General features: G+C 37.8%; 1 protein-coding gene across 2 annotated transcripts in view; it reads left to right on the top strand.

The window, feature by feature from the left end:
- The first annotated feature begins 333 nt into the window (after nt 1-333).
- Nucleotides 334-24,678, top strand: part of LOC110223069 (sodium/hydrogen exchanger 9B2) — a 45,856-nt gene continuing 21,511 nt past the window's right edge. For both annotated transcript variants that reach the window (XM_021008404.2, XM_021008403.2), the window contains exons 1-6: nt 334-714; nt 13,460-13,547; nt 15,391-15,565; nt 15,718-15,888; nt 21,916-22,058; nt 24,036-24,163. In XM_021008404.2, coding sequence (XP_020864063.1) covers nt 680-714; nt 13,460-13,547; nt 15,391-15,565; nt 15,718-15,888; nt 21,916-22,058; nt 24,036-24,163 — 740 coding nt within the window. In that variant the 5' untranslated portion in view covers nt 334-679. The remainder of the gene's footprint in view (nt 715-13,459; nt 13,548-15,390; nt 15,566-15,717; nt 15,889-21,915; nt 22,059-24,035; nt 24,164-24,678) is intronic.

Genomic DNA, 24,678 nt, shown 5'->3' with positions numbered 1-24,678 from the left:
CCCAACACCCTGAGCCAGGCACAGAGTACGCTCCTAAGAGCATACATACACTTGCTTTCACACCAGGGCACTAACAGCAACAAACAGTAGAAGGCTAGATCCTTAGGGCTCGGCCCACAGAAGGATGCTCCTCAGGGCTAGCCAACCGCACTTCCTCCGTTGGGTACCACAGAAGGGATGACTTGTCCTGCAGGGTGGGTAAGGGCATTATTGTTGCTGAGGAGGGGATTGTCTCTTTGAGCAGCGGTCCCTGGACAGAGTCGAGGCAACCGCACCAGCCTCCTCCCGGTCACTGCCTGACGTATCCCAAGGCTCCTCCTCCATCCATTCTGCTCTTCTCCGCCTGGGCTCCACCCCGGAGTTTGGCATGCCAGGCGGAGCAGGGTGGGTGACCCAGCAGCTGCAGGAACTAATAATACCTGCCCTCGGGCCACCCAGATCGGCGAGGCCGCCCTTCCAGGGAAGCCAGCCGGGGTCACGGAGCTACTGCCCCTTTTGTTAGCAGCTAAAGAAAAAAGGGCGATGCTGGCCAGGATGGAACAGGATGCAAGCAGCCGCGTGGATGCCAGCCATTGTTTGGGCAAGGAGAAAGAGTGCTGGTGATGGCCAGTGTCTGCCCTTCCCTCCCCTTTAAAAAATAACTGTTCTTTGCCACTCGTTTCCAAAGCGACCATTAAAGATGGGTTTAATGATGCCTTTCCGGGAAAGAACAATGTGAGTATTATTCCTTTTCTTTTGCGAACACCTAAGGCACTAGGCTGGGCTCTGGAAAGCAACCTGTGGTTTTGACTCTGGAACTGATTGATGGCTTGAGCTTTGAGTAATGGGACACAGGCCTGTCTTCCTTGGGGGGTCGGTTTGCGCGTTGTTTTGTTTTTAATTACTCTGAAGGGATGCACTGGGCCTGGGACTTGCGGGGAGATTTGATCCTCACTGGCCAGGTGGGGGTAGGGAGCTAGGAGGAGGCCTCGGGGAGAGGCGTAGGAATCCCGGAGAGCTGCGACTCTGCAATCAATAACAGATCAACAAGTATTTACTAAGTGGGAATCCGAGGGAAGGACGCGATGACAAGTCATCAGGCACTGTGCTAAGCAGTAGGGCAGAGGCAGCGGGGTATGTAGTCAAATCAGCAAACGTTTATCAAGGCCTCCTGTGTGTCAGGCACTGGGCTGAGCAAGCCATGGGAACACAAAGGAAGGTCCAAGACAGTGCTCGCCCTTGAGAAGCTCACGATCTAATTGAGGGAACAATGAACGTGTAAAAAACTATGTGCAAGCAAGATATATACAAAATAACTTAGAAATAATCGTACAGGAAAGGGACTAGGATTAAAGGGGATAGGGAAGGCTTCTTGAAGGAGGTGGGATTTTTGGCTGGGACCTGAAGGAAGCCAAAAGGAGAGAGACTGTTCCAGGCATAGGGGACAGCCATGAAAATGTGTGGAGTGAGGAGAGAGAGTGTCTCGTACAAAGAACTGCAAAAAGGCCAGTGTCAGAGCATCCCAGAGTGCGGGGGATTAAGGTATAAGAAAACCGGAAAAGTAGAAAGAGGACAGGATTTTATATCTGAGCTACTGGATTTTATCAAATAGGACTGTGATATTGTCAGACCAGGGTTTTAGGAAGATCAATTTGGCAGCTCAGTGGCGGGTAAAGACTGGATCGGGGAGACACTTTGAGGCAGGGAGAGCAAGGAAAAGGTTATTGTAACAGTCCAAGCAGAGGTGATGAGGTCCTGGACCAGGGTATTAGAGGACAGAAGGGGGTATGTTCCAAATGTTGCACAAGTGAAATCAGTAGGCCTTGGCAGTAGATTGGCTATGTGTGGGTGAGAGATAATGAGGAGTCAAGCAAAGATGACACAGGTTTCAGAGACTGAATGAATGGAAGAATGGTGGAACCCTCAACAGTAATAGGGTCGTTAGGAGAGGGAAGGGTTTTGGTATCTTCTTTTTAAAAATAAATAAAATAATTTATGTTAAGCATTCTTATGTTATATACAATATATTATATATAACTTTAATTATATCAATTAATTATATATGTGAAATCATGCAAAAAAAATTTCCATGTTAGCCATACTGGGTTCTTCAACGTTCTTCAATTCTCTCTCTGGAGGTGGATGGCATTTTTTTCATCATGAATTCTTTGGAATTTTCTTAGATCATTGTATTGATCAGAATATCCAAGTCTTTCACAGTTGATCATCATTACCACATTGCTGTTCCTGTGCACAGTGAACTCCAGTTCTTCTCACTTGACTTTGCATCATTTCATATAGGTTTTGCCATACCTTTTTCTGAAACCACCCCCCTTGTCATTTCTTATAGCACAATAATATTCCATCACAGTTATGTGCCACAACTTGCTCAGCCATTCCCCACTTGATGAGTATCCCCTAAATTTCCAATTCTTTGCCACCACGAAAATAGCTTGTCACACATATTTTTGTATGTGCAGGTGCTTTTCCTTTTCCTTTGATCTCTTTGGGGATACAGACCTACTATTGGTATTGCTGGGTCAAAGAATATGCACAGTTTGATAGTCCTGGGGCTCAGTTCTAAATTTTTCTCCAAAATGGTTGGATCCACCAACAGTTTATTAGTGTACCTATTTCTCCTCATCCTCTCCAGTACTCGTCATTTCTGATAGGTGTGAGGTGGTAGCTCAGGTTTGTTTTAATTTGCATTTTTCTAATCAATAATGATTTAGAGCATTTTTCATATGGCTTTAGATAGCTTTGATTTCTTCTTCTGAAAACCACCTATTCATATCTTTTGACTATTTATCAATTGGGGAATGGCTGTTAGTTTTATAAATTTCACTTAATTCCCTATATATTTGAAAAATGAGGCCTTTATCAGAGAAACTTGCTGTAAAATTTTTTGATGTTACTTCATTTTGAGCAAAATGTAATTTCCCTGATTATCTCTTTTAATTAGGCCTATTTTTGCTTTTGCTTTGTCTGCGATCCTGACTGCTACCCTTGCCTTTTTTTTTTGCTTCAGCTGAAGCATGATAGAATCTGCTCCAGCCCTTTATTTTAACTGTGTGTATCTTTCTGCATTAAGTGTGTCTTTCATAAACAACGTATTATTAGATTCTGGCTTCTAATCCATTCTGCTATCCACTTGCATTTTATGGGTGAGCTCAATCCCTTCACATTCACAATTATGATTACTGTGTATTTCCCTCTGCCCCTTTTTCTTCTGTTTATCCTTCTCCATTTTTTTTTATCTTGGCCCTCCTCAAAAGTCTGTTTTGCTTCTGACCACTCAGTTAATCTGCCCTCACTTTTATCATTCCCCACCCTGCCATATGTCTTATCTCCTTCCTCTCCTACTTCCATATTGGGTGAGAGGTACATTTATTTATACTCAACTGAGTGTGCATATATATTCTTCCTTCTTTAAACCAATTCCAAAGAGAGTGAGGTTCAAGCATTGTCCACCACCTTCCCTCCCATTTTTGATGGGAGGGTTTTGGGAGAAACATTAGTTTTGGACATGTTAAATTTAAAATGTCTATGGAACATCCAGTTTGAGATGTCCAGTAACAGGCCATTGGAGACTAGACATGGCAAGTCAGGAGGGAGGTTAGGGCTGACTAAGTAGATCTGAGAGTCCTCTGCATAGACTTAGTTGTATCCATGAGAGCTGATGAGATCACTAAGGTAAATAATGTGGCAACTACTAAACCTATGTGGAGATTTCTATGCAATTTGGTTCCTTCAAAGCAAGTGGCAAAAAAAAAGCCACCAAAAAATCACCACTTTCCTTAATTACCCCATCAAGAACTGACATTCGCTTCAATTTAGTGAGAATTAATAATCACCAGCTGGCATGTGGATTAATCTGCTGGTTTAGTAGGGGTGACACAAAGTTTATCTAAATCAAGGGTCCTTCCCTCATCTAAATTTACAGTCCAGATACAAAACATATACTGGCATAATAAAACTTCTCAGAGAGATGTAAATGCTATGTGTTGTTGGGATGATGAGTTTGGAGATCAGAGAAGTCTCAGTGGGGAAGCTTCATTTGAGTAAAATTTTAACAGTATGAGTAGGACACAGACAGGTAATTTGTATATAACAGGTCATAACCATATCTGTTCTTGAAGAAAAAATTTAAAATTGCTTTCCTCTTCAATGGGTGGGGAATGGGCTGGAGGGAGAGAAAGAATTTGAAAATAGAAAATTAAAATTAAAAAAGAGAAAAAATTAAGTCCTTCTCTCCACCTCTTCATTTAAAAAATAGCCAATATCAGTTTTCAGATGAAGAAACTAAAACTATCTATAGTCATATGGGAAAAAAAATGCTCTAAATCGCTATTGATCGGAGAAATGCAAATCAAACAACTCTGGGGTACCACATCACACCTATCAGATTGTCTAATATGACAAAATAGGAAAAAGATAAATGTTGGAGATGTGGGAAATTGGAACATTAATGCATTGTTGGTGGAGTTGTGAAATGATCCAACCATTTTGGAGAGCAATTTGGAATTATGCCCAAAGGGCTATAAAAATGTGAATACCCTTTGACCCAGCAATAGCACTTCTAGGGCTATATCCCAAAGAGACCAAACAAATGGGAAAAGGACTCACATGTACAAAAATAGTTATAGCAGCTCTTTTTGTGGTGGCAAAGAATTGGAAATTGAGAGGCTGCCCATTAATTAGGGAATGTCTGAGCAAGTTGTGGTACGTGAATGTAATGGAATACTATTGTGCTATAAGAAATGATGAGCAGGCAGATTTCAGAAAAATCTGGAAAGACTTGTATAGACTGATGTTGAGTGAAGTGAGCAGAATCAGGGGAACATTGTACACAGTAACAGCCACGTTGTTCAATGACTAACTCTGATAGACTTAGCCCTTCTCAGCAATGCAAAGATCTAAGATATCTCCAAAAGTCTCATGATGGAAAATGCTATCCACATTGAGAGAAAGAACTGTGGAGGTGGAATGCAGATCAAAGCATATTATTTGTTCTTTTTTTCCTTCTGTTTTATTTTGTTTCTTCTTCCTTGTGGTTCCTCCTATTGGTTCTAAATCTTCTTTACAACATAACTAATGTGAAAATTTGTTTAATAGGAATGTTTATGTAGAGCCTATATCAAATTGCTCACTGTCTTAGGGAGGGAGATGAGGAGGGAGGGGGAGAAAATTTAAAACCCCAGAGTTGGGTCACCTGGGTGGTACAGTGGATAGAGCACTGGCCCTGAAGTCAGGAGGACCTCAGTTCAAATCTGGCTTCAGACCAAACACTTGACACTTACTAGCTGTGTGACCCTGGGCGAGTCATTTAACCCCAATAGCCTAAAAAATAAATTAAAAAATAATTGCTAAAACTCAAAAGCTTTAGTTTCTTCATCTGAAAACGAAACTCAAAAATGATGGAAGTGATTGTTTAAAACTAAAAATTAATTAAAATTTTAAAAAATAGCCTCTGTTTTAGAGATCTATATAATACAACATGAACCCAAGAGGTGCTGAGAAAATGCTAATTAAGGTCCGTGAAAGACAGACCAGAACTGCCAGCGATCAGAAAAGGTTTCATAAGAGGTCATATGTAAGATGTGAAGGAAGAAGAATCCCAACCTTTCTGAACCCATTTCCTTCCCTGTAAAATAGGAATAATGCCATTCAATGTACCTAACTCCCAGGATTATTTAGTGGCATAGATGCATGTGAAGTATATCACTTTTAAAAGTCTTTGCACACCTTAAAGCTCTATATAAATGCTAGCTATTGTAATTATTAGTCCTTTTTTAGAAGTACAGTTTAATTTGTTTATTTGAAAGAGAGAAAAATGAGTCTTTTACTTTCAATTAAAATATGCTTAAAATTGGTAGGTGGAAGAAAGAGGGGTGGTGGTACTTTGGACCTCATTGTAAATTCCTTTTCCTACCTTTGCTGAGGTTTTACCTGTTTCAGCAGAACCACCCTCTTCATTTACAAACCAGAAAAACCATTGTTTGAGCTTGGTACTGCCTAACTCTTTCAGATAAGGTAAAGACCATTTAGAGAACTTCACCTAAAAGAGAGATTGTGAAAGTTGTTTTATCTAAGGTGTGTGTTTCAGCCTATATTTTCTTTTGGCTGAGTTCCTTTCTTGAGTTGGGAATTAAGCCAGAGTTTACAGGAAGAGGCCAGGAGTCTTTCTTTTTGGGAGATGTAAAAAAAAAAAGATGTTTAATTTTCACCTGCTTTGGGATATGACTATCCAGTGGCTCCCTATAATAAATATTAAGTAGCCCTATGCTTTTGAGTTTTTGCATCACTTTTCATTCTCTTTCCTTACTCCTGTAGCAATGTGGAGAAAGAGGGCGGACCCCATACATGTAGAGAGGACTCATGTGTAGTGGGGACAGTGTTTGAATAATTCAACTTCTCAACGATGTTGATTCACAATTTATACAGAAAATAACTCACTTTTTTAAGGTTTACAAAGCATTTTCCTTGTATTGAACCTATTTTACAATGAGGAAATGAGTCTCATGTTGTGATGTGGCAATAATCACACAGATAAACAGGTGTATGTGGAGTGGAGCTTTTCAGTTAGTGACCCCTGGAAGTTCTCTTTGAGATCCTTCTTAGCTAAGCTCTTTACCAGGACCACTAGCCTCTTCTCTCCCTAGGTTACTTAATGCTATCGGGATAACATTCATTGATTTGAAAAATTCTGGCATCTTGCTGTGATTGAGAGCTTTCCCTCAAGAACACATCATATCTCTGAAAAGAGACTCAGTGCTGGGAAGGATTACTGATATGGTTTGCAAATATTCAAAGAAGGGAACCCAAAGAAAAGAACAGAGACCCTCTGAGATTCAAGCCCCCAATGGTAGCGACATCCACCAATAACAGCTGGGATCTCTGACATTTGTCCACCTACCTCAGACCAATAGGCAAATTCTTGGAAACAGATCCAACTAGTGTCATCATTCACACACACTCAAGGATGTCTTTACATCCTTGAAATATCCTGCTGTTATGAAGGATAGAAATGTGGGCACTGGTCATGTTGAGGTCTAGAGGTTTAGGGTGCTGGGACCCCAAAATATCAAGAGCAAGAGACATGGGTCCTGCCCGAAAGAATTCGACCTAAGCCATCTTTCAGCCAGAGACAAAATTTATTAAAGATCTGCCACACTGGCCAGACTTTTAAGGAACCTGAACATTTGTGAACTATTAGCTAGGTTCTTTTTTTAAAAAAATTTTTAAATTAATTTCTTTTGATTTATCAATCATCACTTCCATAAGCTTTTGAGTTTTAATTTTTTCTCCCCCTCCCTTCCCACCTCCCTCCCCAAGATGGCATGCAATCTGATATAGGCTATACATATGCATTCCTATTAAACATATTTTCACATTAGTGATGTTGTAAGTAAGAATTAGAACCAATAGGAGGAACCACCAGAAAGAGGAAACAAAACACAACAGAAGGAAAAAAAATAACAAATAGTATGCTTCGATTTGTATTCAAACTCCATAGTTCTTTCTTTGGATGTGAATAGCATTTTCCATCATGAGGCCTTTAGAGATGTCTTAGATCCTTGTATTACTGAGAAGGGTTAAGTCTATCAACTTTAGTACCTAACTGATTATGTTATTCCCTTCTTGAGCCAAATCTGATGAGAGCAAGGTTCAAATAATGCTCATCTCCCTCCCTTCTTTCCCTCTGCTGTTATAGGTTTTTGTGCCTTTTCCTGTAATATCATTTACCCTTGTCTTCCTCCTCCTTTCCTTTTTTCTCAGTACATTTTCTTAGATCAGATTAATCTGCTTGCTTGGATCCATTTAACCCTCTTGATCAGATTTTTTTTTATCATTGCATCAAAGTCAACTTATACCCACCCCTTTATGTATACCCCCTTTAACATGGTATAATAACAATATGGTTCTCAAGGGTTACAAGTGTCATCTTCCCTGTAGGGATGTAAACAGTTTGCCCTTATTAACAACATGTTGTATCTTTCTGTCCTGTTTACCTCTTTATGTCTCTCTTGAATCTTGTATTTGAAGATCAAATTTTCTGTTGAGCTCTGGTCTTTTTATTAGGAAAGTTTGGAAGTCCCCTATTCCATTGAATTTCCATCTCCTCCCCTGAAACATCATGCTCATTTTCTCTGGGTAGTTGATCCTGGGTTGTAATTCAAGCTCCTTTGCCCTACAGAATGTCATATTCCATGCCCTATGGTCTTTAATGTAGAAGCTGAAAGCTCCTGTGTAATCCTGACTGTGGTTCCATGATATTTAAATTGTTTCTTTATGGCTGCTTGCAGTATTTTCTCTTTGCCCTGGTGATTTTGGAATTTGGCTATTATATTCCTTGGCATTTTCAATTTGGGATCTCTTTCAGGAGGTGATTGGTAGATTCTTTCTATGGCTATTTTACCTCTGGTTCTAGGACCTCAGGGCAGTTTTCCTTTATGATTTCCGGAAAGATACTGTCCAGGCTTTTTTTTTTTCATCATGATTTTCAGGTAGACCAATAATTTTTAAATTGTCTCTCCTGGATCGATTTTCCAGGTCAGTTGTTTTACCAATGAGGTATTTTACATTTTCATCTATTTTTTCGTTCTTTTGCTTTTGTTTGACTGATTCTTGTTCTCATAGAGTCATTAGCTTCCATTTGCCTAATTCTAATTTTTAACAAGTTGTTTTATTCTATTAGATTTTGTACCTCCTTCCCCACTTGGCCAATTGTATTTTTTAGGGACTTGTTTTCTTCAGTGTAATTTTTTTTCCAGTTGGCCAACTGTATTTTTTAAGGAGCTTGTTTCTGCTGTTAATTTTTGCCCTTTCTTTTCCGAGCTATTAATTCTCTCTTGCATACCTCTTATTTTTTCCCCCATTTTTTCTTCTACCTCTCTCATTTGACTTTTAAAATCCTTCTTCAGCTCTTCTAAGAAGGCTTTTTGGGCTTCAGATCAGATCATATTCCCTTTTGAGGTTCCAGATGTGGGTTTGTTGACAATGTTGTTCTCTTCAGAATTTCTGCCTTGATCGTCACTCTTCTCACAATAAGAATCTATTGTGTGTTTCTTTTTGCTCATGGTGTTTGCTTATTTCCTGTCCTTTAAAGAGACTGATCTCTCCTGCTGGGAGCAGAGGGCACTGACCCAGGCTTCTTGTATCGAGAGCCTAGGGCCTGGTCACTGGCATTGTGCACTGGGGCCTCTGATGTTGGCAGTTGGAGACTGTAGGATTCTGGCAGCTTACCTGGTGTTGGGCTGGCTGGAATTCTAGGGCAACTCAGGTTGACTGCTTTTCCTTTCTTTTCACTTTCTTCAGCTCCTTTCAGATGGATGTTGCAGAGTGCTTATCTGCCTGGGGACCTTTGTAGTGCTGCTTCCCTTAGGGGTAAGATTGGGTAGTGTGGCTCCTGGAAATTTCCTGCTTACCCTGGCCTTTCCTTCCTTTTACTTTCTTCAGCTCCTTTCAGATGGTCGTTGCAGGATGTTTATCCACCTGGGGCCCCTTGGAGTGCTATTTCCCTTAATTTTGCTGAGCACTGGGAGAGCCAGTTGGTGTAGAATGCTGGGGCACCTGGTGGTTTTCCAAGGTGGTTTCCACCAGTTCCCCTGCCCTCATTGAGGCACTCAGAGGTCCAGGTGTTGGTGTTTGCTTGCTTCCATCACCTGGGTTTTAGGATCTCCTCCCGGTATGCTGAGATGGGGCTTTCTGCTAGCTCACTGTGACACCTCCCATTCTGTACTGCTCCCCTTACCCCAGGGCAAGAGGGGCCTTTTCCGTTAATCCCTCAAGCTATCTGGGCTACCAGATTACTGCACCCCATCTTTCTTCTGGTTCAGCTGTTCCAGGGTTTTTTCTGGGGCCTATTGGCTAGGTTCTTAAAGAATCTGGGCAGTGGCTAGATTTTAAGAACCTGAGCACCTTAATGGAGACAAGATGGACCTTATACACAGAAAGATTGTGGAAGGGATCTAGGAGTGGCCAAGTAGTTTGGGGTAACTGGAGGAGGGGTCTAAGGAGGATCTGGATGGGAGTGGTCAGTAAGCTGGGGTGAACAAAAAACCAGGGACTTGGCCAAGGGAGAATGGAGTCTAGATAGGATTAAGGGTAGGAAGTGTCCAAGGGCAACTGGGACATAATGGAACAGAATTGGGAGATTGAGTATAGATAGCCACAATGAAAGGCCAGTTGATAGACTTATAGCCTCAGGTGGCCACCAGAGATTTGGCGAGGTGGGAAAATCCAGGGTTTTTACTTTTTGGGGTCCAGATCCCAAAGACATGGTCTTTTCCTTTTAGGGGTTCAGATCACATCCCCATCAGTCAGAGAGAGTAAGTTCATTGATTCCTAGTCTACACACTACCTGCTTAACAGAACTGTTGTGAAGAGAGCATTTTGTAACTGCACAGTGTCCACGCTGTTGTTGTTCAGTCATTTCAGTCACATCCAACTCTTTTTTGCCCCATTTTGGATTTTCTTGGCAAAGATACTGGAATGGTTTGCCACTTTCCTTCTCCAATTCATTTTACAGATGAGGAAACTGAGGGAAATGGGGTTAAGTGACTTGCCCAGGGTCATACAACTAGTAAGTGTCTGAGGCCAGATTTGAACTCTGACTCCAGGCCTGGTGCTTTAACCACTGTGCCACCTAGTTGCTGTACAGTATCCAGGGAGCTATTATTACTGTTTTATCCAAAATTGATGAAGGCCATAATCATTTCTCTACTAACTTACTCCTCATTATCCCTTGAGAAGGTCTAAACTAGGCTATGCTAGAAAGTTACAAGCATAGGTTGGCAATTTGAAGAAGATAGAAAATTCGACCTAAATGCTTTTGGCAGATTCAGTAAAAAAAAAAATCCAAAAAACCCCAAACAAACCCAATTTAAATATAGTGGTGCCACAATTAGAATTACACAAGACCTAACAGCAGCAACAGTAAAGGACCATAGGTCTTGGAACACTATATATCGAAGAGCAAAAGAACTGGGGTTCTGGCCAAAAATGTCATATCCAGCAAAGCTAAGCATAATCCTGAATGAAAAAAAATGGACATTTAGACTTTCAGGACTTTGTTTAAAAAAAAACACTGAACTTAATAGAAGATTTGACATATAAGAGCCAAGAGAAATATAAGGTACTTACCAAAGATTAATTACAAGGGATTAAATAAGGACAGACTGTTTATCTTTCATATATGTAAAATGTAAAACGTATGTCTAAGATTGTTATTAGTAATTGGGTAGTTTGTAAGAAAAATTGGGGTAGACCTCAGTATGATATGACTTCAGATAGTAAAACTGTTTAGGAACAGCTAAAAATAATAATTATCTTATACAAATGAGATACTAGAGGAAGAATTGATACAGAGGCATTAGATGGGGGAGGAGGGCTGTTAGTTTTGGTAACCTTTCACTGGGAATGGGTTCAAGAGGGAACAATACATATATATCCAGAAGAATATAAAAGTCTTCTAAATTTAGAAAGAAATAAAATGTTGAGGGGAGAGGATAAGGGAAAGAATCTATAGAGGGGATAAGTTAAAGGGGGGCATAGAAGGTTGTTTAGATTTATGGGAACGGGAGGATAAGGGAGGGATCCTTGGAGGAGAGAAAGGGTTAGTAATAGGAGGACAAGGTAGAGGGTGGAAGTAAGGGAGTCAGGAGGGATAGGAAATAAGAAACATGCACAAATAATAAAAACAAAGATCAGGAGTAGAATTTGTTAAGGAAAGTGTATTCTATATATATATGCATATATGTAAGTATATGTCTGTATATATCTGTATCTATATAGAAATATATTCACACTTAAAAGAAAACTTATAAGGAAGCAAAGAAAAGCATTTCTCAACACAATGTGAAGTATTTATCATATGAACTTTCTTGAAATAAAATTTATTGCTATATATTTTGAATCCTCTCTTATGTTCTGCTATGCACATGACATGCTTTTCTTTTCTTACTTTGTATTTAAGTTTATGATATATTTCTTTTTCTTACCCCTATTGTGTATTTGAGTTTCAGTGTTTGAATCTAAAATAAAAAAAAAAAAAAGAAAGAAAAATCCCATCAACATTTTAATCCAGGCAACAAGGTCTTTGTCAAGAAGAAAATAAAGGTTGGCCAAAATCTCAGTGATATAAAGGATGATGAAGACCAATCATGAAAAGAGGATTAATGGGACTAATGGTAGAAAGTTTTAGTAAGGAGGCAGTATGATATGGAAAGAGTACTAAATTTGGATTTAAATGACCTGGTTTTCAATCCAGGGTTTGGAGTTAGCTACCTAAATGACCTTAGATGTTAACCTCTCTGGAATTCCTCACCTGTAAAATAATGGGATTGATTCCAGGAAGCAATTTGGAATTATGCAAGAAAAGATACTAAATTACTCACAACATTTGGTTGAGACTGTGTAACCCAAGTAGGTGATTGACAAGAAAATGCCCATGTGTACACAAATATTCATTGTTATGTTATTTGTGATAACAAAAAGCTGTAAATAAAATAAATGCCAAAGATGAGGGAATGACTGAACAAACTAGGGTAGATGAATGCAATGGAATATTGCTACATTGTGAGAAATGGTAAATGTAATTCAGAGAAATTTGGGGTGAGCTACATAATGTAGCGTGAAGAAAGCAGAGCTAAAAGAGTAATATACATAATGATTGGTGTTGTTCAGTTGTTTCAGTCATGTCCAGCTCTTCACGACCCCATTTGCGGTTTTCTTGGCAAAGATTGTGGAGTGGTTTGCCATTTTCTTCTCCAGTTTATTTTACAGATGAGGAAACTGAGCAAACAGGATCGAGTGGCTCCCAGGGTCCAACAGTTAGTAAGTGTCTGAGGTCAGATTTGAACTCAGGAAGCTCTCTTCTTGACTGTAGGCCCAGTGTTCTATTCACTATGCCACCTACCTGTCCAAGCACAATGATTACAGCAATGTAAATAAAGTCAGCATTAAGAGACAACAAACCTTCTGGTCAAAGGGGGTTTATTATTGCTATGATTATTATTTTTTTATTTTTAGGCAATTGGGGTTAAGTGACTTGCCCAGGGTCACACAGCTAGTGTCAAGTGTTTGGTCTGAGACTGGATTTGAACTCAGGTCCTCCTGATTTTAGGGCCAGTGCTCTATCCACTGTGCTACCTAGCTGCCCCGATTGTTATTATTATTATTATTATTATTATTATTATTATCATTATCATTATGGGGATTTGTTCAGTGAAGTTTTGATTCAGTCAAAGGGTCGCAGTTGAGGACCTAGAGGGCCACATATAACCTTAAGGCCACTGGTTCCCCTCCCCTGGCTTAGCCACTGTTGGTGTGATGTTGACTACAAGGCTTTATCTGGGAAATACTGGGAAGAAAAGGACTTTTATTTAAAGGGAGAGAAATAGAACTTTCATTTTCATATGCTACCTCATCTCGATTTAAAATTGCTTTCTCCCTCCCCCCATCCTATTTTTTTTCTTAGTTTACAAACCATGGGAAATGAAGATGATGTGATTCAGAGTAATGAACCAGAAGTAAATTCTGCTGCTTCCACAATCAAGACAACAGAGGTAATTTTATTTGTATTTTATAAAAGTCATTCATTTGTTCATTTGTGTTTGTCCTTCATTCTCAAAGAGGACCATAACATCAGGAACTTGACTTGCAAGTGAATTGGATTTAAGTGAGAGAGAGCTGTGCAAAGTCAAATGGGCATATTGAAGTCACATTCTAGGCAGTGTTGGGGTCTTGGAAAGAGAAACACATTTAAAGTACTGTAAAGCTGTGAATGGTCCAGCTATTCTGGAAAGCTATTTGAAATTGTGCCAAGGCAATGACTAAACTGTCTATATCATTTGGCCCATGGATAGTATATATGCTCCAAGAGCTCAGTGAGGAGAAAAAAGGTCCTACATGCGCCACGATATTTATAGCAATGCTTTTTATAGAAACAAAGTAATGGAAGGAGAGCTGATATCCATCCATTGTGGAATAGCTAATCAAATCATGGTAAAGTAATAGAATTTAGTTAATAGAATAATTTGCTTATTAATTAATTTAATTAATAGAATATTGCTGTATCATAAGAAACAATATGAGTACAGAAAAGCATAAGAATGGATGCAAAGTGAAGTAAGCAGAACAAGGAAACCAATGTAGACAATAACTACAACAGCGTAAATGGGAAAAAAAAAACAACCACCAATCAAATGATTGAATGGTTTGAATGCTACGAAATTATAGTTAGCAAAATCGGCCCCAAAGAAGAGATGTGAGAAAGCACTGACTCCTTTCTTTTTTTTTTCTTTTTTTGGCAAAGCAGTCGAGGTTAAGTGACTTGCCCAGGGTCACATAGCTAGTAAGTATCAAGTGTCTGAGGCAAATTTGAACTCGGGTCTTCCTGACACTACAGCTGGTGTTCTATCTACTGCACCACCTACCTCCCCCTTACAGCTTCCTTTCTTTGTAGAGGTGGGGGACCATTGGTGTGGAAACAATGCATGTAATGTCAGATTTTTTTCACTGTGTTGCTTAGTTTTGCTGAACTTCTTTTCACCCTTTTTCCATTCTTGGTTATGAGTCTGGTTCTCTGGGATGGGAAAGGGAGGGAGATCTGTGGGAAGTGAAGGTGATGTAAAAAAACAAAAAGTAGCAATGAGTATTTTGAAAAATAAAAATTACAATCTAAAATGCAATGTGCAATCTTTCAGTACTTTCTTTTAGGTATGGACTACTTTTTTGCCTCTGTGATAGCACTGCAAATTTCCTTCTAACCTCTAAATCCAATTCTGAGCAGCCGTGATACCAAATCACTCCAATTTAACTAATCTCTGTCTTCCTGACTCTTAATTTGAGTGTGGCATAATAAAGGCAAAGCCAGACCAAAGATGGTGCCGGTCTTAATCATTTCAGTGCAGTCCATCCTTTGATGGATGCATTTTTATTAGCATATCTGATTTTGCAATGAAAGCAGTCTTGAAAAGTTATGCCCATCATTGCTATGACATTTTTTCATAGACCTTTTATAGTTTTTGTTGGGTCTCGAATGTGACTTGAATTTTTAAAAATAAACTTTTACTGATACCTTTTGTTTTTATTATCACTTAGATTTCCATATCACTTGTTAACGTCTATAACCTTATCATGGCTCTGATTTCTTTCCATTCTAAGAAAATTTTGGCATAATGTCTAATATTTCCAACATTGAACCTTTTCCAAATACCAGTGTATTAGTTCTTCATAAAGTCATATGATTCTGCCAGCCATTTTTTCCCCTCTGCAACATAGAGTTTTCATTTATTTCAATGCTAGTAATTTTATTTTCTGATTGCAATGACTTTCCTGTTTCAAAAAGAATCATATTTTCATATAATATATCACATTTTCACATACTTTTAATTGTTTTGCCCTAAGGAGGGGACGGTCATGGATCTCAAAGGTATAGACGGAAATGAGCCAATGGAAGAAAGTGCCCTACTGAAAAGTAATGAGCCATCACCAGAATCATCACCAGAATCGAGTAGGGGGAAACTGAGGCAAATATTTGCCTGTCCCCCAAGAGGCATCTTTGGTCAAATAATAACAAATGGTATGTAAAGAATATGACATAAAGGAAAGAAATTGCAAACCATATTTAATGAACACGTTATCTTCAAATTTATATCATGGAATACATATTTTATAGTGTGAGATCATTATAGATAGAATGCCACATATTTTAATTTTCCTGATTTATTACAGTCACCATGGTGGTTCTTGTATGGGCCGTGGTTTGGTCAGTTACTGGCAATGAATGTCTCCCTGGTGGAAACCTATTTGGAATATTAGTCCTGTTTTTTTGTGCTGTCACTGGGGGTAAACTTCTGGGATTTGTCAAGCTACCTACATTGCCTCCACTACCTCCTCTTCTTGGTAAGTGCAACCTTTTCCTTTTTTTTTTATCTGTGTGAATTTTAAAGATTTGGTAGTTTAGATTGAAGAATGTTAGAATATAAATATGCATAGTTCCTGTGTGGAACCATACCTCTCTTATATCTTGTGACCTTACTGTTGTTATACATAACAAGTTATGTAATATTTTGAAAATGATTTTAGTTAAGAAAAACTTATTAGAGGGTCTCATTGAGTAGATATGGTCAAAACACATTCCTTATCTGGCCAAGTTGTGGGCAGTATTTTTTTTTAACTACTTCTGTGCATGCTATTAATAGCAATATGTTACGGTCTACTTATACCCATCTTGTAGATTTTAGATCAGAAGTGTCCAACACGGAGCCCACAACACTCCCAAATGAGGTCTGAACCAGCTTTAAATATAATTGGGAAATATCTAACAAAATAGATAAAAAGACAGTACAACATAGATAATGGTAATTTGTGGTTTTCTAAGTCAATACGTGACCTGTAGGGATCTGTTTCTATTAAGTTTGACATGACTGCTATAGATCATCTGCAAAATTATTCTATCACTGAGCTTTACTGACTTCTGTGAAATGATGAGATGTTAAAGTAAGATATATATATGGCTTTCAAAGTTATTTTTCAGTCATGGAGTATTCATGACCCCATTTGGGGTTTTCTTGGCAAAGATACTGAAATTGTTGGCCATTTTCTTCTCTAGCTCATTTTACAGATGAAAAGACTGAGGCAAACAGGGTTAAGTGAGTTGCCCACAGTCACATAGCTAGAAAGTGTCTGAGGCCAGATTTGAACTCATGAAGAAGAGTCTTCCTGACTCCAGGTCTTACACTCTGTCCACTGCGCTACCTATTTGCCCTTTCAAAAGATATTTGCATTAATTTGTAATCTTTGCCTAAATTCATCTCTTTGCCATTTTTACCCTTTGAATTTGAAACATTTTCCAGAAAATGTAATAGTTGTGATCAAATAGTTATGAATATTGTTTCATCTCTCCTGAAAGATAACAGATTATAACAAAATTGAAAGCAAGAACCTATTGAATTAACAAATAAAACTAGGATCTGGTTTCTAAAAAGCCAATAAAAATAAACAACTAATTAACTTAATTTTTAAAAATAAAGTGGAAAACCAAATTACCAGTATTAAAAATGAAAAAAGAGATTTACAACAAATAAGGAGAAGTACAGAAAATTATTAGAAACTATTTTGCCCAACTGTGTGGCAATAAAACTGACAAATAAAATGGATGAATATTTACAAAAATATGAAATGCTCAAATTAATAGAAAAAGAAGTAGAGATGAAAATTATCCTGTCTCAAAAAAAAAAATTAAACGAGCCAAATAAACTCCTCAAGAAAAAACTCTGGGATCAGATGGACTTATTAGCAAATTTTTCAAACATTTAAAGAATAATTAATTCTAATACTTTACAAACTTTTTTGCAAAACCATGAAAAGAAGGAATTATATCCAATTCCTCTGGTGATACAAATATGGTATTGATACCTAAACCAAGGAAAGTCAAAACAGAGGAAAGAAACTAGACAAATATATGTAATAAACATTTAAGCAAACATTCTTAAGGAAATATTAGCAAAGAGGCTATAGCAACAAATCACAAAAATTATACATGAGGATCAGATTAGGTGTATAGTAAGAATTCAGGATTGATTTGTTAGAAACATAATTGGCCAACTAGAATTTATTTAAAATTAGAACTAGAATAATTAAAAACTAGAATTATTTAAAACTTGAATAATAGATGTGAAAATAATTTAAAACTAGAATAATTAAAATTATATGGGCATATCAAAAGACACAGAAGAAGCTTTTAAATTTTATTTTTATTTATTTTTTATTTTTGAATTAATTAATTTTTAGTTTTCAACATTCACTTTTATAAGATTTTAAGTTCTAAATTTTCTCCCTTCCTTTCCTCCCCCCTTCCCCAAGACGGCATGCAATCTGCTATGGGCTATACATGTACAATCATATTAAACATAAGAAAAAGCTTTTGTTTTGTTGTTGTTGTTTTAGGCAATGGGATTAAGTGACTTGCCCAGGGTCACACAGCTAGTAAGTGTCATGTGTCTGAGGCTGGATTTGAACTCAGGTCCTCCTGACTTTAGAGCCGGTACTCTATCTACTGCACCACCTGGCTGTTCCTCTTGTTTTGTTTTGTTTTGTTTTGTTTTTTGAAGAAAAAGCTTTTGACAACACACAGCATCCATTTCTGTTAAAAACGCTAGAATGCAAAGGAATAATTTACCATTCCTTACTATGGTGAGTGGTATCTATTTAAAACCCAGAGCCAGCATTATATATAATGGAGACAAAACTAGAGACTTTCCCAATAAGATGAAGGTAAAGCAAAGATGTCCACTTTATATAATGTTAGAAATACAGTTAGACAGGAAAAAATAACTGAGTGAATGAGTTTAGGAAGAGAAGAAACAAAGTTATCACCCTTTGCAGATGAGATGGTTTACTTAGAGAATCCTTGAAAGTCAACTAAAGTTAATGAAAACAATATCTTTAGCAAATTTGCAAAATATAAAACAAACCTTTTTAAATCATCAGCTTTTCTGTTATCAACAAAATCCAGCAGGTAAAAGTAGAAAGGGAAATTCCATTTAAAATAACTACAGAATGTGTAAAATACTTGGGGGTCTACAGATAGGAACTATATGAATGCAATTGTAAAATGCCCTTTATAGTAAAAAGGACAGACCTAAATAATGAGAAAAGTGGGTAAGCTGAACCAATATAATAAAAATAACAACACAACCTAAATTAATTCACTTATCCAGTGCTATACCAGTCAGACTACCAAGGAATCACTGTACAATCCTAGAAAAAATAATAATGAAATTCATATGGAAGAAAAAAAGATCAAGAATCTCAAAGGAAATAATGAATAAATGTGAGAAGGAAGGAGACCTAACAATACCAGATCTCAGACTATATTTTAAAGCAATAGTCATTAAAATTATTTGGTACTTGTTAAAAAATAGAGAGGCCAATCAGTAAAACAAATTAGGTACACAGGGTATAGAAACAAATGAACCAAGTACCTGTTACATTTGAAAAGATAAACTGAGAGACAGTGGTCTGAGCGTGATCAATTTATTAGGCTAGCAATGACAAATGAATTAGGTCAGTGGTCTTTCTGAATGACCAAAGACCATAAGGTAGGGCTTACTAGCCTTTATATAGTTTTGGGAAGTACAACAGAACAAAGAACAGAGTTGGATAGGTGAGGAAAACAATAAAATTGGTTTCAGGGCTGGGTGAGGACAAAATGATTGGTTACATCAAGAACAGGCTAGCACCCATGTGAGGACTAGAAATTGCCCCTCTGTGTCTTGGAGGAATGCTTGACTGATTTATGAGACCAGGGACAGCAGACTCCCTGGCTCCTAGGAGGGAAATAAGATCCTCCTTAATTGCACAAAGATAGGCAAGGATGAACATATTTGGTGCAATTGTACCAAGCCAGCTTAGAGGCCTTCAAAGACAGCAAACAGGTATCAGTGGATTTTTCAGGAGCAGAAAGTATGAGGAATAACATGTTTTCTTTTAACCAACTCAGAGGGGAAGCCAAACTTCTGTGACTAAGAAATGTTCATTGTTTGAGTCCATATAGGGATAATGGACCAGACTTCTTTGGATGACAGATCAGACATCCTTGAAGTTTGGTGGTGTAAAGATACTAGACCAGACTCCCTGGTGTCCACCTGCCTCTTTCAAGGGTAACAGACTTCCTTGAGGCAAGAATAGGACAGTGATTAGCAGGAGAACTGAACCTGTAAACTTAGCTTATAGGCAAAGAGACAAAAGAAACGTAGCTTGAGCGATCATACAAAATGGGGCAGTAATACAGAATAGGATCGATTACAGAATGGAATCAATTATAAAATGATACAGAATCAATTTAATTTCTTCTTACCTTAGTGTTTGATAAGTCCAAAGATTTTAGCTACCGCAGTAAGAACTCATTACTTGAAGAAAACTAATGGGAAAACTAGAAAGTAGTCCAGCAGAAATTAGGCTTAGACTAACACCTCACACCATATACCAAGATAACTACAAGTAGATACATGACTTATCCATAAAAAGGCCACATTGAAAACAAATTAGAAGATCAAAGAAGAAACTACCTTTTAAATCCATGGCTAAGGGAAGAATTCATGATGAAAATACAGAAAAAAATCGCAGAAGATAAAAAGGACAGATTACATAAAATTAAAAGTTTTTACACAAACAAATCAATCCTGTTAAGATTAGAAAGAAAATGGTTAACTGGGAAAATTTTTGTTACTAGGATTTTCTTTTTCTTTCCCCCAGGAGGAGGAATGTAGTAGGAAGAAGAGGCAATAAATTCTTATTAATGGAAAAAATTAGATTTTAGATTAGATTTAAAAATAGATACAAGGTAACAACAATAACAAAGGCACTTGATATTTTGCTTCCTCTTTATTTTAGCCTGGACGCTTCTATATTAAGGGATTGATCAGGCCAGTTTCTGACAGGGAGTAGATTCTATGTTAAAGAGTGGAGGCAGGAGAGACAATAGGGTTTCCAGACTGAAAGTCATTAGCTGAGTTAGGGAGGGGAAATAGCTGTGCTAATAATAGTTCTGACCAGCAGCCAGAAGGGGTATTCTTAATTCTTAAACGAGAATTGACATTTCTTCTTTATAGACCGAGATTAAGCATTATGTCAGTTGCTTGATTGAAGAAGGAAAGAAAACTGGATTATCCCAAAGTGCTATTGTAGTTAGGACCTCTTGGAAGGGACTGCAGAATAATGGAGAATAAGCAATCGACCATTCAACGTGTCTGTGGCTCTAAGGAAATCCTGTGTCTGCCATTCAAAACTTAGAGAGCTTGCTTCTCACAGTTGGCTCTCTCCAGGTCTTTCAGTCTTCTGAAGAAATACTTTCTCCATTCATACATCACAGAGGTGTTGCACAAATACGAGTTGTCCAACGTACTCTGGCTTCTTTAAAACAACCAAGTCTCCTCAATGTCATTTCCTGTGTCATTCACTCAGACAACTTGGGTTTTGATTAATTAGAATTTGACAGAAAAATATACTAATCCATTCCTATACATTTCAGAGAAGATTTACAGAGAAGTAATGTATGTTTCCAACTTTTCTTGGATTGTTACTGGTCCAGGGAGCCCACATAGATTTCTTGCACTTAAGAGCCAAGAAAAGAAGCAGATTGGGTGAATACAAGGCATTGTGACTATTGGTGTACTGCAAAGGTGGGTTAGTGGGTAGAGAGCTGATCTTGGAATCAGAAAGACTTGGGCTCAGATCCATTCTCTGACAAATTCTGGTTGTGTAATCGTGAGCAAGTCATTTACCTCTCATTGCTGCAGGCAACTCTAGGATTAAATAAATTATAGAGTTGCTGATCTGCATTAAAAGAGGGAATTTTCACACGGGGAAATGTCCCAAAGATCCTTTCCAGGTCAGAATACAATGATCCTATGACAAGAGGCGCTCCATGGTATCTTGAAGCCCTCTAGATCTATAATCCCATAAGGAAACACCTTCTAGTAATTGGAGCTATACAAAAATGGAATGGACTGCTTTGGGACATAGTGGATTCCCCTCCTTTGAAGGTCTTCAAGCAGAGTGTGGATGACCACGTGTGAGTACATTATAGTGGGTAATTCCTTTTGGGTACACATTAGACTAGATGGCTACTGAGATTGCATCCAATTTTGAGATTCCATCATTTCATAAATGAAAATTCTGCAAATTTTCTTTTTTCTCCTATCAGCCCCACAAACTAGATTGTAATGCTTTTCTTAAAAAAAAAGTTCAATATTCATTAAAAGTTCAATATGTGTTAGACACTGAATCAAACAGGAAAAAAAAGAATGGCTTTTGGGCATTACTTAAATCATCAAATGTCTTTAATAATTAAAAATATCCTCAATTTTATTAGAAAATGAATTCACCTAAGAGACACTTGTTTTGTTTTTTGTTTTTTCTTTCAAGGCATGCTGCTTGCTGGGTTTCTCCTTAGAAATATTCCTGTCATCAGTGACAAAATCCAGATAAAGCACATATGGTCTGCATCTCTCAGAAACATAGCCCTTTCTATTATTTTGGTTCGCGCTGGGCTTGGACTTGATTCAAAGGTGGGGTTGAGAAACACAATGTCTAATAATTGAATAGGACTTTTGTTCCTAAGTAAGAATGAAATATCAGAGTTTTGTAAAGTAGATGTGACTTGCCTCTGAATGGGAGTATTTCAGGTAGGCTTAGCTTTAATATGAGATAAGTTAAAACAAAAGTCTAGGACCCTATTTTACCAAAGTTTTTCCCATTTATGGTGACTCCCTGCATCCTCTGGCCCCCCACATTAATTCTGCAATGATATGTTGATATAGTCAGAGAGCAGCTCTGCCGTGTTCTCTTGGTCACGTCAATAATTTGTTGAGTTCAGTCAATGTATGGTACTACTAGAAAATTCCTACCCTTTGTGGAGGTGAAGAGAATACCTCAAGATCAGTGTGTCCCTACACTTGAGAGAAATATCTATTTCTCTCTTGTATTTAATAATTAATTATTGCATTAGGACCAAGGTTTTCTCCTTTTCTACTTCCTCATCCAGAAACCAACCAGTCTGGGAAATCTTGAGTAAAGGCTTGCCCAGCCAAGAAAGCTAAAGACCTAATGAAAACCAGTAAAGAAATTCCAAGTTTAGGTGAATGGGTATATTCCTGCTCATTATGTTTACTCAGATAGATCTGGGAAAATGTGGATTCTCCCTTTTTAAAAAAAAATTTTATTAATTTATTTTGATTTATCAATAATCACTTCCACATGCTTTTGAGTTTAAAATTTTTCTCCCCCTTCCTCCCCACCACCTTCCCCAAGATGGCACACAATCTGATATAGGCTATATGTTTACATTTCTATTAAACATATTTTTGCATTAGTGGTGTTGTAAGTAACAATTAAAACCAGTAGGAGGAACCTTCAGAAAGAGGAAACAAAACTCAACAGAAGGGGAAAAAAAATAACAATTCAACTTTCATAGTTCTTTCTTTGGATGTGGATAGCATTTTCCATTGCAAGGCCTCTGGAGATGTCTTAGATCCTTGTATTGCTGGGAAGGGTTAAGTTTATCAATATTAGTCATTGCACAATGTGGCTGTTATTGTGTACAATGTTCTCTTGGTTCTGCTCATTTCACTCAGCATCAGACCATACAAGTCTTTCCAGGTTTTTCTGAAGTCAGCCTGTTTGTCATTTCTTATAGCACAATAGTATTCCATTACATCATATACCACAACTTGCTTAGCCATACCCCAATTGATGGGCATCCTCTCAATTTCCAATTCTTTGCCACCACAAAAAAGAGCTACTACGAATATTTTTGTACATGTGGGTCCTTTTCCCATTTGTATGATCTCTTTGGTATATAGCCCTAGAAGTGCTATTGCTGGGTCAAAGGGTATTCACATTTTTATAGCCCTTTGGGCATAGTTCCAAATTGTTCTCCAAAATGGTTGAATCATTTCACAATTCCACCAACAATGCATCAGTGTTCTAATTTTTCCACATGTTCTCCAACATTTATCATTTTCCTGTTTTGTCCTTTTGGCCAATCTGATAGGTGTGATGTGGTGATTTTCCCTTTTGTCAGACGGGTGATATGGACATTGATAAATTACTTTGACCAAGATTCGAGTGGTCAGTGTCACATATCCCAAGACCCTCGCTGGAATAAGGCCACCTCTCATTATAGTATTCATCCTCTCATTAACTGTTAACCAATCAGAGGAACATGCATTCTTCCAAGGCATGTAAACTGTGAGCTTATGTCACCATTCCTTTTATTGATTTTATTGATATTGCCAGCATTATTAGTAGAATGATTAACTATCCAGAAACTATGTCTCTCGGACTTTTTAAACATCACACACTGAAAAATAAAGCTTGTCCCAATTACTTGGCCAGAGTTCCTTGCAGGTATCCAGACCTTCTCAAATCTCAGAGCAAACAAACAAAAACTAGATATAAAATGGGGTATTAAAGTGTCAACCCTTAAGCTAATTTTGCCTGTACATCATTAAAGGATTATTTAAATGTATCTTTTTCTATTTCAGGCCCTGAGGAAGCTGAAGGCTGTGTGCCTCCGATTATCCATGGGCCCCTGCCTTGTTGAGGCATGTTCATCTGCTGTTCTTGCCCACTTCTTAATGCATTTACCTTGGCAATGGGGATTTATCTTAGGGTAATTTATTTTTCTTTGTCCTGTGAAAATAGCCAGGAACATTTGGAACTTAAATAATGTCTGGCATTTAAATCTGTGGCTCTTTAAGATTTTGCAGAGTATTCTTTCCATCTGAGTCAAATGTACATTCCCTAGCCTTTTATATTAATAATAATAATGATGATAAGCTAACATTTATGTAGTGCTTACTGTGTGCCAGGCACTGTGCTAAGTACTTTAAAAGTATTATTTCACTTGATTATTTCCCTCACAACCCTATGAGGTAGGTACTATTACTATCCCCATTTTACAGATGAGGAAACTGAGGTTAAGTGACTTTCCCAGAGTTGTACAGTTAGTAAGCATCTGCAGCTAGATCTGAACAGAGATCTATCAGTGCTTTTCCACTGCTCCATTTTGCTGCCACTAAAGCAGCAAAAATTATAGACATCTAGGTGAGACCTACCAAAATATGCATGTTAATTTCTGATTTATAATGTAAACTCTACAGTGCCCTTTGCCTACATTGTAGAAGT

The sequence above is a fragment of the Phascolarctos cinereus genome, unplaced genomic scaffold (genome assembly GCF_003287225.1).
Source record: "Phascolarctos cinereus isolate Bilbo 61053 unplaced genomic scaffold, phaCin_HiC Scaffold_9;HRSCAF=440, whole genome shotgun sequence".
Lineage (NCBI taxonomy): Eukaryota > Metazoa > Chordata > Mammalia > Diprotodontia > Phascolarctidae > Phascolarctos > Phascolarctos cinereus.
This window is presented reverse-complemented; position numbering and strand designations above follow the sequence as displayed.